The sequence below is a fragment of the Miscanthus floridulus genome, chromosome 4 (assembly GCF_019320115.1).
Source record: "Miscanthus floridulus cultivar M001 chromosome 4, ASM1932011v1, whole genome shotgun sequence".
Classification (NCBI taxonomy): Eukaryota; Viridiplantae; Streptophyta; class Magnoliopsida; order Poales; family Poaceae; genus Miscanthus; species Miscanthus floridulus.
Window position 1 is genome coordinate 22264274 of NC_089583.1, and position 15607 is coordinate 22279880.

The 15607-nt window shown below is 43.5% G+C and overlaps 1 protein-coding gene across 1 annotated transcript; it reads left to right on the forward strand.

Moving 5' to 3' along the window:
- The first annotated feature begins 481 nt into the window (after nucleotides 1–481).
- LOC136548225 (cullin-1-like) lies at nucleotides 482–2946 on the forward strand. Its single transcript, XM_066539830.1, has 7 exons — nucleotides 482–621; nucleotides 744–843; nucleotides 2037–2126; nucleotides 2216–2296; nucleotides 2400–2462; nucleotides 2755–2790; nucleotides 2860–2946. Exons 1-7 carry the CDS (start codon nucleotides 482–484, stop codon nucleotides 2944–2946), a joined length of 597 nt encoding a protein of 198 aa, XP_066395927.1.
- Nucleotides 2947–15607: the final 12661 nt, after the last annotated feature.

Consider the following 15607-nt stretch of genomic DNA (forward strand, 5'->3'; position numbering starts at 1 on the left):
ATTTTAAATTTGAAAGGTTCAAATTTTGTCAAATGACAAGATGACCAAAATAAAAGTTGTAGATCTTCATGACCTCTACAACTTTGATGTTTATCAAATTTTCATTTGAGATCATTTGGTGTCTCAAAATTATTTTAGTAGTTTGATTTGATTTCATACAATGATCCACATCTAACGCAATGCTCATCATCTAGGCCGTCCACCTTGCGATCGAACGACGGGGACGGAGTCTGAATCACATGGGATCTCCCCAACGAGGAGGGGGCCGCCTGGAAGGCGGTCTACCGCGGCGCTGTGGCGGTATACAACAGAACCCCCATCCCAGCCCTCTCCTTACGCCCACGCGCTCACCTCTCTCCTCCTCCCCCCTTCCGCCTCTCGAGGACCCTCGCCATCCTCCCTAGGCGCACCACCAAACCCCCAGCGGCGGCGCTAAGGTTTGCTTCTCCGCGCGTCGGCACCGTAACCTCCGCCTGCGGCGATGGCGGGGCAGGAGCGTAGGACAATCGATTTGGAGGAGGGATGGGCGGTCATGCAGAAGGGCATCACCAAGCTGAAGAACATCCTCGAGGGCAAGCCAGAGCCACAGTTTAGCTCCGAGGACTACATGATGCTTTACACGTACGTCTCCCTCTTCCCTCCCTCCTCGCCGCCATCGCCTTCGCGGCCGTGGCCGCTAGGGTTTCCCAACTCGATCCGCTTCGATCTGGTTCTGATCTAGGGTTTTGGTTCCCTTATCGCAGGACGATATACAACATGTGCACGCAGAAGCCGCCACACGACTACTCGCAGCAGCTTTATAACAAGTATCGAGAGTCGTTCGAGGAGTACATCACCTCCATGGTGAGCCACCTGTTCATATCCCTCTTGCTCATGTGAATGTCTGTCTTCGACCTAGATTGTTTTGTATCTGCGGCGTGGTATTAGGGTTAGATTTCCTACCCTAAGGGAAATAAGGCAGTTTGGATGGTTTTTTTAGCTTTGGTGGATTAGCGCTTGGTTGATAGGTTGGGACGAGAACGGCCTTGGTGTATATGGGGATGTTATTGTTTCCTTTTGGTTTTCTTCTAAATAATACAATGCTTGCCGATGACTAGTCAGGTTCATTCACTCTGTAGATGGACATTCTTTTCTAGGAAAAAAATTAGAGTTGTTTGTCATAGAAGATCGAACCCTTATACTATATAGAATTGGCCTGATCTGTTTGATTGTACTTTGTAAATGAACTAACCAAAACTTTTTTATGCTACAAATATTGCAGTGGTAGCGCTCTCTTCCCCTTCTTTTGTCCATCTCTTGATTTGTACAGGATAATAAAATCTCTTTAAAATGATTGTAATCATCTTGATTAGGTGAAACAATTGGTCCAGCTACTTTATGTGCCTTTGTAACAATTATGTGCCCATTTACTTATACACTTGGGCCTGGTGTTCTGTTGGCTCCAGTAGATTCATTAGATGTCTTGTGATATCACTGTGGCTGTTTCCATTTGCTTTTTGTTGGAACTTGTAGTTTATGTTTGATTATAATTTCACTCAAGGGTAGACAGCAAACCAGAAGTGTTTCATTCATTCTGTATTTTGACTTTTTTTGGGGGAAAATGAGAGTTGTTTGTCATAGATGGTCAACCATTATAATAATATATGTAGAATTGTGCTGATCTGTTTGATTGTAATTTGTAAATGGAGTAATCAAAACTTTCTTTATGCTGCAAATATTGCAGTGGTAGCTTTCTTTTCCCCTTTCGTCCATATCTTTTTTCTACAGGATAAGTTAAATCTCTTTAGTTTAATTGTAATAAGCATCTTGATTTGGTGGAACAATTGGCCCAGCTACCTCACAAACAATTCTGTGCCCATTCTTTGTACTCTGCAACTCATTTCTTATAGATCATGTAGAGAGTACCTTTTTGTATTCTTGCAGCACCTTTTAATGGACAGGAATTAGACACTAACCGATGCTATCTATGGCAGGAATAGTGCTCGACGTATTTTCCCGTATGACCCTTACATTGTTATAATCTTGAATTTCGACAGAAAGTGCAAAATGAATCGCTTGCTCAGTATGCAACCCCGCTGTTGGAGAAGGAGCATTCTGGATGTTCTGCTTTGCTTCGTGATGATACGGTTGGATTGAAAACCTATTTTATCATCATCATCTAATGAATGACTTCCTAACAGTATTGAATATTCACTGCATCCCTCTATTACTGCAGGTTGAGGATCTTTCTAGGATGTACAGGCTCTTCTCCAAAATCACCCGCGGTCTGGAGCCTATATCTAACATGTTCAAAACGGTAATAATTTCCCTTGCAGGGTGCCTCTTTTCTTTTTTAGCTCACTCATTTTATTCCTTTGAACCATGATATTCAGTTCTGATTGAGTTATATTTGTCCGCAGCATGTTACAAATGAAGGCGCAGCCTTGGTAAAGCAAGCAGAAGATTCAGCTAGTAATAAGAAGGTGCAGTGTTTCTTTAGCTGTTAAATTATTTATGTTACCTTTATGCACTTTTTGATTCATATATATAAACAGCAAAACCTCCACATTAATAGTTTGTAACAACCTTCATCTAACCTCTATTGTCAGGTTGCTAAGTAGTTCCCATTTCCCAGTCCTTTTCTTTACATTACCACTTTTGTATGCTTGATATTCTGCCACCTAGCTGTTTGATTCTTCTTGCTATATTTGATTTGATTAATTTTCTGATTTATCTTCCCTAAATTATTATTTTTACAATTCATTGCTTTTACAGCTAGAAAAGAAGGATATGATTGGCATGCAGGAACAGGTGTGTATCTTGATCGCACTCTGCTTTTGTTGTGTGTTATGTTAGCTTACATTTATTCTTGTTTTTTAGGTCTTCTTGTGGAAAATCATCGAGCTGCATGACAAATATGTAGCTTATGTGACACAATGTTTGCATGTGGACTTGTGGATTTCTTAATGGACTATGTTATAATGATAGACTTCATAATAGATTATGTTGTAATGATGGACTTTTGTGAATTATGACTTGTGATGATGTTCTAAATAATAGTCTTGTGTTTGTGGATGTATATATGTATATTTGTGGCGGTCATATTCAAATTTGAAATATATATATATGTGGTCAGATTTGAATTTGAATTATTTACTTTTTTTTTGCTGGAAAATCTACTCTAGGGGCGGTTCTTGATTGAACCGCCCTTACAAATACACACAGCATGGATGGCTGGTGATACAGTCACCCTTACAGAAGTCCACTACAGGGGCGGCTGATATTACCAGCCACCCCTACAGAGGACACTGTAGGGGCGTCTGAAAACACCAGCCGCCCCTACAGAGGGCACTGCAGGGGCGGTCAGGAAACCGCCCCTATAGAGGCACCCTCTGTAGGAACACCCTGGGAAGGGCGGCTGACGTAGCCACCCCTACAGAGGCTCTAGAGCCGTCCCTACAGTTAACTTCTGTAGTAGTGATCGTCGTTGTTTAATTAATATTAGAACTTTAGAAAAATTGTAGAAAATAGGTAGCCGGCCAGTTCACCACCGCGCGTTAGTGGAGTTATGAAGTCTGTGCATACTCTTTATATTCTTGCAAATCTATAAACCAAGAAATGTGCTGCCTCTTTGCTTGACGACAGCCAAAAAGAGCAAGTTCATCGGTGTGTGTGCGTCTATGAGGCAACAACACCTGACCGGATCGAAGCTAATAAAGCACTAAAACCAAATGCCTGGAATTGATTCCTATGCAATCAAGTTGTTAGTTTCAGATCAATAAGCTTGTGGTACGTACGAGTATATATTTGTGACACAAAGCTCAAGTCCTGCTCCTCCCCGATTGCATGCTCAGGCGTCACTCTGCGAGACAACAGAACCTAAGCACTCTGCTGCGAGGCAACACAACACAAGCAAATATCCACCTAGACGGCATAGGCAGACAGCTTCCTGTCCACAAGCTAGCTTGCAGGCTGCTTTGCCGTCGTGCCGACGTATTTGAGCTCTGTCATTCATGATGAGGCTGGCTCTAAAACCGCTGATGCATCCCATCCCCATCCCAATTGAATCCTCTCTACTCTAAGGGTCACCATCGACCTATTAGAACGGTCTACTCAGCAAATCAGCACCCTCATCAGTCGTTACTCATTGCCCCCACCCTATTTCAGCCAGGCCATTCCATACTAAGGGAGGCGTGGATTTATTTTCTTCTTTTTTTGAGATCCGTGATTTTTTTTTTGTTGATGCCTAAAACCCACCAGCACTACTGTTATGAACCCTAGTTCATATCGGGGATAGGGAGGATAACCATTGCCAAGAGGAAGACCGGGCAAAGTTGGTGTGGAGGGAGACTAGAATATTTGGAGTAACTGGATTGTTTGTTGTTCATTGCTTGATTCCTCATAAACTGGTTATAGAGTATATATAGAGGCGCCCAACCCCTTGCTCAGGCGCCCAACCTTTAGCTCCTTGTTTCTCTCCCCACCATTAACTCTAATCTCTCAACCATATTACTAATTCTCATTGATTACAGCCGCATGCTCTTATTGCTGTGTTTCTGGCAGCTGCACGTGCCTCTATTACTGCAGCCATAACTATTAATCCCCAACCATCTACTAATTGCTATTGATCACAGCTGCATGCACCTCTATTGCTGCGCTCCTGGCAGCATCTCGAGCCCTGGGATGCCTTTGGTACTAGCACCTCCACATCACATCTCTCCCCCCCCCCTGAGCAGCTTGTCCTCAAGCTGGAAGCTTGAATAGCGGTCGATGAGGCTGTCAATGTCCTCTTGGATCCCATGGGAAGAGCCCAATAGCTAGCTTCAGGATGTAGCAGTCAACCAGTACGTTGGGCCTGTCCAGCAACACAAAAACAGATGACAGAACAGAGAAGATGGCTGGTGTTGGTGGCGGTGCCACATCCAACTCATCAAGCCTTGAGAATTTTTGGTGAACGTCCGCCGCTATCGTGAGCGTCGGATGGACAGTGTGTGGTGCAGCGACACCTAATGATGCGGTGGATGGGATCATTGAAGGCGCAGGGTTGATCGCAGCCCACATCTTCCTTGTGGTGTGCCTTACCAGGAACCCTCGCGCTGCTGCCTGTAGCCACACCGCTGCTTGGAGTTCATGCTCTAACTTCTCCTTGTGAGCACGGTAGCGGTTGAACATCTCGACGAAGCGACCCATCTCCTCTGTGAGATGGAGAGTCCCCTCAATGAGGGCAGTATTGGCTCATCACTTCATGGTGATGGATGACAGACAGTAGAAGCCATAGGAAAGGATCCCTGACTCATGACATGGAAGCGGCGGAAGTCATTGGTGAGGCTGGGGCGGATGGCATGGTGGCTACTAGGTTTGGCGGCGGAGTAGAGGTGGAAGAGGAGCGTCTGAAAGCCGATACCAGATGTTATGAACCCTAGTTCATATCGGGGATAGGGAGGATAACCATTGCCAAGAGGAAGGCCTAGCAAAGTCGGCTTGGAGGGAGACTAGAATATTTGGGGGTAACTGGATTGTTTGTTGTTCATTGCTTGATTCCTCATAAACTGGTTACATGTTATATATATAGAGGCGCCCAGCCCCTTGCTGTTGACACCGTTTTTTGCACGTGTCAAAATAATCGGAGTGGACCAATCGGCAAGGGGAAAGTTATTGAATACTTTGATAGCCAATGAGAGCCAGTTTGTAAAAATGGTTGCCGATAGTTGGTGATGATCGATGGAAAGGTTGATTTGGACTCGGGCGTTGCCGATGAGGTTGGAGGAGTTGTTGCCGATGAGACAGGGAGTATGCCGATAAAGGAAGACTTGACGACTACTGCTGATGAAACAGGGAGTATGCCGATGAAGGAAGACTTAAAGACTACTGCCGATGAAACAGGGAGTATGCCGATGAAGGAAGACTTGAAGACTACTGCCGACGAAGCAGGGAATATGCCGATGGGAAGGAGGACAGTGAGATTTCCATCGTAATTGAGGCGGACAGGGAAGTAGATAGGAGTTGATTTCCTTTTCTATATTTGTTAGGTTATGATTCGTGTAAGAGTCACGTGTTTCCTTAGATATGGGATTGGTGTCCTAGTTGTGTTTGGTTGTGTCTCTTTAGATCAGGGTATAAATATGGAGTAAGGGGCAATGTAATAAACAATATCAATCAATATCAAAACCAACTTTTTACTCCTATTTGCATCTACTTACTTTTCGGCGACTTCGTCAATTTGCATATTTTTCCTTTTTACGAGTTCTCATTGATTCGGCGAGCTGCATCGCTTCAGTGCGACCTTCGGCGATTCTCGAGTTCCGTGTGAGCACCTCTTGGCCGTGACTTCCGGGCGTATCGCTGTTGTCAGGACCAAAGTGTTCGTGTCTTCATCCTTGTCGATTAGCAGGTCAAATCGACTGGCACGCTTTGGATATCGATTCGGGTATTAGCCCTTTGTGTTTGCAGATCACTTTTGCATCAACACATCTTTTGGCACGCTCGGTGGGACCAATCAATCAATATGTTCAATTCCGAGATCGATCCAGGGAACATCATCGCAGTATCAGAAGAAGATCTCAAGGAAGAACAGAGGCAGGCTATGGAGAAGGCTGTAGAAGAATACAAGCAGCTTTGTCTGAGATCGTTTAGCTTGAACAAGAGTGGACAAGTCATCCAGAAGCAAGATTTGCCGTTGCCTCGGCAGGTTACCTTTGACTCCAATCCTGGTAAACTTCAAGAGATGGTTAATTCTGCAGTAAATCATGCTTTGATTAATCATTCCAATGTGCTGTCCAATACTGTTCATAATGCTGTGGTTCGAACTCTCAAAGAAGGACAAGCGGCACCACATTACGTTGGGCCTGCCTATCATCAACCAGAGCCGGCGTCTGTCAAAACTCCATCGGCTCCTTCAGCCGTTGTGGGTACAGAAGCTACTTCCCCTCCAGTATTGGCAGGTTCACCTAATATTCAATCTACACCGATACAATCAGATCAGGTACTACCAGGAGGGCGAATTCAGCTTAATACAGATCTATCGGCATCAGCTATGTCAGGCCCTGTGTCTCAGAATAACCAGATTCCTACTAATTGGTGGGGATATGGCATGCCTCCAGAGTCGTCTGCTTTCAATCCTAGATTACCTCAAGTATTTGATGCAGCAGGAAGAGCGCCTATATCATCGGCCGTTTCGCCGATGGCTCAAGTGCCTCAATATGCCGCAACTACTTCTGTACAACCAACTCCAGGAGGTTTCCAGATGCCTATGATTCAAACATTCAATTCAAGTCCATCGGCGAGCGTACTGCCGATGCAGCAGAAAGCCCCTGCTATGAGTCAAACTGGGGTTCAGTTCATGCCTCAAACCAGTTATAATTATCCAACAATATCAGCAAATTACCAGCCATCGGTAAGTTTTGTGCCGATGAGTTCTAATAATGATTGGTCAGGACAGTTACCTGTTCAACATACAGTTCAGCGAAATCAGCAGGTTGCAGGGATTCAACAAGGTCATATGCAAGCTGGTTTCCAGAATCAAGCATCGGCAGCCCAGCCGATGAATCCTTTCCAACAGGTTAATGGACCACAAGTAGCGGCAAATATGCCGATTGCTGGAGATCGTGGGCCACAAAGATATGTGGAAGGATGTCAGCAGGCACCTCCTGTAGAAATTCAACCAGTTCGTCAGTAGGAGGCTGATGCTTTTTGGGCCGATAAGATAGCAGAGATTATGAAGGATCAGTTTGGGATAAAGCCCAAGGTCAATACTTATTCTTATCGGACTCCATACCCTCCTGCATACGATTTAATTCCTCTCCCAAATCGGTACAAGGTACCGGATTTCACTAAATTCTCTGGGCAAGATGATACATCAACAATGGAACATGTCAATCGCTTCATTATTCAATGTGGAGAGGCAGCTAACAGAGATGAATTAAGAGTTCGATTATTTTCATCATCTTTGTCTGGATCAGCATTTACATGGTTCATTTCATTGCCACCAAATTCTATTATTACTTGGGTTGATCTAGAAAAACAATTCCACAAGTATTTCTTTGCTGGAATCCATGAAAAGAAGCTTACCGATTTAGTAAAATTGAGACAGCGTAATGATGAATCGGTAGAGAGCTTTGTACAAAGGCTACGAGATGTAAAAAATAAGTGCTACAGCCTGGTGCTGGATGATCGGCAGCTTGCCGATTTAGCTTTCCAGGGGTTATTGCCACATCTTAAGGACAGATATGCATCTCAGGAATTTGAAAGCCTCAGTCATCTTGTGCAAAGGATCTCTGATCAAGATACTAGGGTTTTTGAACCTAAAAAGAACTGGAGTAAAAAGGTATCATTTGTTGAAGAAGTAGGAGATTCTGACTCTGATGAAGAACCAGTTATCGGCTTAGCTGAGTGGGTTAAGAATAAAAAGCCGATATCATGTCCCTTTGGTCAAAAAGAGCCAGAAAAGTTTACCTTTGATATCACCAAGGCCGATAAAATATTTGATCTTCTGCTTCAAGAGGGCCAAATTAAGCTGTCACCTAATCACGTGATCCCATCGGCAGAAGAGTTGAAGAAGATTTTGTACTGCAAATGGCACAATGCAACTTCACACAGTACAAATGAGTGCAAGGTATTCAGGCAACAGTTACAATCGGCTATTGAATCTGGGAGAATTAAGTTTGGTACTTCCAAGACCCAGAAGCCGATGAAAATTGATCAACACCCTTTTCCAGCAAATATGTTGGATGCCAAAGGAAAGACCAAGGTATTGACGTCAGAGGCTGCTGAGAAAAACGCGTCAGTAGACCCCCAACATCGGATAACTACCGATGATGCAAAAAGCAAGGGTTTGCTAGGAGAAAGCAGTAGTTCCAAAAAACCTCCTCGACCTGGCATTGTGATTACTCATCGAAGGCAGCAGGAGGGTTGGCATCAACGTAATGACCGATATCGGCAACAGCAAGAAATGAGACGTCAGGAAGAGTGGAATCGACATAAAGATCATTGGAGATGTCCGTTCTTCATCCATTGCTGGGAAGAAGGTATTAAATTGCCAACTGTTGAAAATTGCCCTGAGTGTAATGGTTATTACAGAGTCAATCGTTCAGAAAGGAGGTTTCAACGTGGTAATCAGGGTTTGTCTATCAACGAGCCGATCAGAGGCAGAGCATCAGTGCATGATCGGCTGGGGGGCAGACTTAGTGTACATGAGAGGCTTGGTAAACGCGCTGGATATTTTCCAAGGAATCAAGAGGAGCTTGAGGAGATGGCAAACGCAAGAGTTCCCGATGAGGAAATATTCTACAGGGACCCTAATATACGTCGCGTAGAATCAACTAGGACTTGTTATCAGCCGGTTTGGAAGACCAAGTTTCCTCGATGGTGCCCAGAGGGTCTGACAAAGACGCAGAGAAGGAGGATGCAACGTGAGCGTCAGGAGGATTTATACCAGGAGGAAAATTCCTCCAATGAAAGGCCTGGTCATCAGCAGTGGCAGGTAAAACACAAAAATAAGGGTCCATCGGCAGATGTTAATATGGTATTCATGTTGCCGATGGAGTTTCTGGCAATATCTGATAATGAGGAAGAAGTTGTTCTCTCTGATCAAGTGGCTCAGCTAACACTAGATCCAATGATGGCTGTTTTTGAGAAACCTACCGATGATGAGAGACAGCATCTTAAAGCTTTATTTGTGAAGGGCAGAGTTGATGGGCAGCCTGTGTCTAAGGTACTTATTGATGGAGGGGCTACGATTAATATTATGCCTTACGTGATGTATCGGAAACTTGGTAGGGGAGAGCAAGACTTGACCAAAACCGATATGATGTTGAAAGATTTTGAAGGCAATGTGTCACCGGCTAAAGGGGCAGTGTGCGTTGAATTGACCATCGGCAGCAAAACCTTGCCAACGACGTTCTTTGTTATCAACGGCAAGGGTGCATATAATCTGCTTCTAGGGAGGGATTGGATTCATGCTAATTGTTGTGTTCCTTCTACAATGCATCAATGCCTCGTGCAGTGGATTGGGGATAAGATTGAGGTCGTCCCTGGTGATTCTTCTTATATCATCGCATCGGCAGAATCAGATACTTATGAGCGAACTAAATGCATATCAGGAGAAGCTTGGGAAAAAGAGTTCCTTAGAGTTGCTGATTATGAAATTCCACCGATCCAAGCAGTCGGTTCTGAAGAGGAGTTTTAATGGATAGGTTTGCCGATGATGGAAAATTAGGCCAAGGGTTCACATCGGCAGATGATTTAGTAGAAGTAGATATCGGTGATGGTGATAGGTCGAGGCCTACTTTTATTAGTGCTAAGTTAGATTCTAAGTGTAAGCAGCGAATGACAGATTTGTTAAAAGAATATAAAGATTGTTTTGCTTGGGATTATACTGAGATGCCTGGGTTAGACCGATCGATAGTTGAACATCGGTTACCTATCAAATCTGGATTTCGGCCACATCAGCAGCCAGCGCGCCGATGCAACCCTAATGTACTTCCTGACATTAAGGCTGAAATAACTAAATTAATTGAAGCAAAGTTTATTCGGCAATGTCGATACGCAGAGTGGATCTCTAATGTGGTTCCTGTTTATAAGAAAAATGGAAAACTTCGTGTTTGTATTGATTTCAGGAATCTCAACAAAGCCACACCGATGGATGGCTATCCAATGCCGATTGCTGATTTGTTGATTGATGCTGCGGCTGGACATCAAATTATTAGCTTCATGGATGGTAATGCAGGTTACAATCAAATATTCATGGCTGAGGAGGATATTCCCAAGACTGCTTTCAGATGTCCAGGACATGTGGGGTTGTTCGAGTGGATAGTCATGACGTTTGGTTTGAAAAATGCCGGTGCTACTTATCAAAGGGCTATGAACTTTATTTTTCATGAGTACATCGGCACATTAGTGGAGATCTACATTGATGATGTAGTGATTAAGTCTGGAGATATCACAGCACATTTAGCCGATCTGCGAAAGATACTGGAGTGCACAAGGAGGCATGGATTGAAGATGAATCCTAATAAATGTGCATTCGGTGTATCGGCAGGACAATTCTTGGGTTTTATGGTGCATCAACGGGGCATTGAAATCAGTAGGAAGTCTATTGATGCAATTAACAAGGTGATTGCTCCTGCCAATAAGACTGAATTGCAATCTTTGATCGGTAAGATTAATTTCATTAGAAGATTCATATCTAATCTGTCGGGTAAGATCAAGGCTTTTAGCCCACTACTTAAATTAAAAGCTGATCAAGAATTTGTATGGGGAGCTGAACAGCAATTAGCCCTTGATGAAATTAAGAAATATTTATCAAATCCTCCAGTGCTAGTTCCACCTCAACATGGGAAGCCTTTCAGGTTATATTTGTCAGCTGATGATGTAGTTATCGGTTCAGCTCTTATTCAAGAATTTGAAGGGAAAGAACGTGTTATTTATTATTTGAGCAGAAGATTAGTGGATGCTGAGACGAGGTATTCGGCTATCGAAAAATTGTGTCTGTGCTTATACTTTTCTTGTGTTAAATTAAGGCATTATTTGTTATCTGCCGAATGTACGGTCATATGCAAAGACGATGTGGTCAAGTATATGCTGTCAATGCCGATATTAAGTGGTAGAATCGGCAAATGGATTTTAGCATTATCAGAATTTGAGCTACGCTACAAATCAACTAAGGCAGTTAAAGGGCAAGTGATGGCTGATTTTGTCACTCAGCATTGTAATACGGTGGATTCTCTGGGGATTGCTCCCTGGACACTTTTCTTCGATGGGTCCACATGTGGTGAAGGAGCGGGTATCGGCATTGTGTTAATTTCACCTCAAGGAAAGAAGTATGAGTTTTCGTTGCCGATTGTTGCTACAGCGACAAATAATCAAGCTGAATACCAAGCCTTGATAAAGGGGTTAGAATTGCTGAAGGAGATACGTGCCGATGTTGTTAAAATCTTTGGCGATTCTATGCTAGTTATAAATCAATTAGCTGGAATTTATGAATGCCGAAGTGAAGCTTTGATTTCGTATTATGAAAGATGTTTGCAATTGTTGAAAGGATTTAGAGATTTTCGTCTTGAACATATCTCTCGATTGCATAATGGGGAAGCTAATCGACTAGCTCAGCATGCTTCAGGGTATCAGCCTATTCAGGAAGTGCTAACATCGGTAGTTGATACCGATGACTGGAGGAAAGAGATTGTCAATTATTTAAAGGATCCATGTAGAAAGGTTGAGAGACGTATAAGGTTCCAAGCTACCAAATATGTGCTCCTCGATGATGAATTATATTATCGAACTATAGATGGAATTTTACTCAGATGTGTTAGCAATGATGAATCGAAAAGCTTGATGGGTGAAATTCATGAAGGAGTATGTGGGGCACATCAATCGGCTTTCAAGATGAAATGGATGATCAGAAGGAATGGGTACTATTGGCCGACTATTCTTGAAGATTGTTTTAAATATTTTAAGGGATGCCAGGGGTGTCAAAAGTTTGGTAATATTCAAAGAGCGCCTGCATCGGCTATGAATCCTATAATCAAACCATGGCCGTTCCGGGGATGGGCTATTGATCTCATTGGTCAGATCTATCCGCCATCGAGTAAAGGACATAAATTTATTCTGGTTGCTACCGATTATTTCACAAAGTGGGTTGAGGCAATTCCTTTAAAGAAGGTGACATCGGTCAATATGATTGATTTTGTGAAAGAGCATATTGTTTACCGATTTGGTATTCCTCAGACTATCACTACCGATCAGGGTACTATGTTTACATCAGGAGAATTTGATGAGTTTGCTGTAGGTATGGGAATTAAAATTTTAAATTCTTCTCCATATTATGCTCAAGCTAATGGTCAAGCTGAGGCTTCTAACAAAGGGATCATCAAACTCATTAAGCGCAAAATTGAAGAAAATCCTAGGAGGTGGCATACAGTATTAAATGAAGCCTTGTGGTCATATCGGATGTCATGCCATGGTGCAACCAAAGTAACGCCTTATCAGTTAGTATATGGACACGATGCAGTGTTGCCTTGGGAAATTAAGGTTGGCTCTAGACGAATACGTTCTCAAAATCAGCTAACAGCCGATGAGTATAATACTCTTATGAAAGATGAGTTGGAAGATGTGGCGGGTCATCGGTTAAGGGCTTTAGTTAGTATTGGAGAAAATAAGAAAAGAGTAGCTAGATGGTATGACAAGAAGGTGAAAGTAAAAGAGTTTGCCGATGGAGATCTGGTTTGGAAATTGATTTTACCGATTAGGACTAAAAGTTCAAAGTTTGGAAAGTGGTCTCCTAATTGGGAAGGTCCATATCGGATAAATCAGTCTATTCCTGGTAATGCATATATTTTAGAAACCCTCGAAGGGGTTATGTTTCCCAGAGCGTTAAATGGAAAATATTTAAAGAAATATTACCCTAGTATCTGGACAGATGCATAAAAGTATAAGTGCCGATAACAGTACTATCGGCTAAGAATTATGCAAGGGTATCAATGTCTCATAAAGTGCCGATACAATAAATAAGATTACACGTTCAGCAAGGATTGGATAGCTAATATCGCACGCAGGCGAATCTGGTCGGCTTCTTCCATTTCTTTGATATCGTCATCGGCAGCACCCTCCACAGGCTTGAGTTTCTTCTTCATGGCTAAAGCTTTGCGAGCTTGGATATCTCTTTCTTGCTGAAGGGCTTTGACGACATTGGGTAGCTGGCTTTCTTCTTGTTGAGCATGAGTTAAGGCTGCATCAATTTCTTTCAATTCAGCCAATAGAACTGCCTTCCTTGCCGATAGATCCAAGATTTTCTGCTTAAGTGCAGCACCCGAAGTCTGCAAGTTGACGATGCCCTTGTGCTTCTCATCAGCGACTTGTTTCAGTTGTAGCATCTCTCCTTTAAGTTGAGCTTGAGCTGCTCTATCGGCAATGCGCTGAGCAGCCCGTTGATATTGCAGTTGACGGCTTTCTAAGTGAGCTGCTGGGAAGAGTATTTCTTCAACATCGGTAGGGACCTGGCCACGAATTGTTTTGAAAATTGCCTTTGCGGGGTCCGAGTCATCTACCAGTTGGGCGGTACTTTGCTGTAGCAAGTTCAGGAGGGTTTCCAACTTGGATTTAGTTTCTGCCGATATTGTTCCCAGTACAAGGGAAGAACTTGTCTCCTCTCCATCGTCGTCAGAAATGTCAATGGCAAAGGAAAATAGGCTGTTCGGGGAATCTTGTTCCTGAAAGAAAGACAAGGAGATCAATCAGGGGTAAGTATGAGTATTGTAAAATCAGATAGGTTGATCGGTTTACCTGTTTCAAGGCAATTTCCTGTGCTTGACTGGAGGAAGCAACCTGGAGTATGTCGTGTGGATCGGCTGAGCTTGCCGATGGGATATCCTCTGTGACTTCATCGGTGGTAGGCTCTTGAGGTATGATGACCGATGACATTGGGGCAGATGTAGGGATCGGCATAGACCTTTGTCGTTTTGGCTGTGCTTTAGTATCTGTTGAAGCTTTGCGCTTTGCTTGGACATCGGCAACGATTGGCTGGGGGGCATCGACACTTGTTGGTTGTGAAGCTTGGGCATCTGGTACGTTTGCCGATGTACCCAATTGTTGCTGTAAAACAAGTGTGAGATATGATATTTAACAGATAAAATGTAAAGTCAAGAAGCTACCTCTAAAGGAGTGGTGCTTGATATCGGCGGAATTGCCGATGATGATCCAGTAGCAGCTCTTACCCCCTGATGATTAAGGTTAATATAGTTTGTGATTGGCATAAGTGAAAATAAACAAGGTTGTTACCTTAAAGGCTTTGACCAAGGTTGTAGCAGCGGCCGATGGAGTAGCCCTGGATATAGCCAATTTGGACTTAGAAGTGATGGTCTTGGTACGAATCTTCTGGTGGGTCAAAGCGGCTAAGGTGGGAGCGTTGTAGCCGATCGGCGATGTTGGGGAAATAGGCCGGAGATTGAAGGGTTTCCCACTTTTGCTCACCGATGGTGCTGGGTGGTTAACCTGTTACAAGGGAGTCAGTTATTGATAAATGAAAGGAAAAGCAGAAGGGAGTTCAAAGAAACTTACCGCGTCGTCAGGGATGGCATATTCAGAATCGATCATGTGCCGATATGTGTGAGCAGAAGTCGCGAACAGTTGCTCTTTCCACTCTCGCCACCATTGCTTGTATGACTCGGTGATGAAAGATATTGGTGTCCAGGTGGATATATCAACATCTGTGGTATCGGCATCAGGAGAAAGTTGTACTACCTTGTTCCAGTCTGTTCCGCAGGTGATTATTTCCCTGGGTTTGATCACATCGGCAAAGCAGAGTTTGATTGGCAGTTGCCCAAAAGCCAATTGGCGGGATACTGCCGATGGGTTGTAAAATTCATATGTAATGTTGGTGTTTTTCCCGCTGCCGAATGTGTTTACTGGAATTGCCCTGGGAGTGATGATAGCCATCATGAGCTCATTATCTTGATTCAGAGTGTCATCGACAAAGTTGAAAAGAAGGGGGAATCTGTTTTCTTCGTCGATATAAGGCACCCAGGCCCTATGATCACGAGAAAGACCATTATAGAAGCTTTGAAAGAATCTGCCGATTTGGTCTTCGTTGGCTTCTGTTCCAGGAAGGACAATTATGGCTTCACCAAAATTGAGGGGT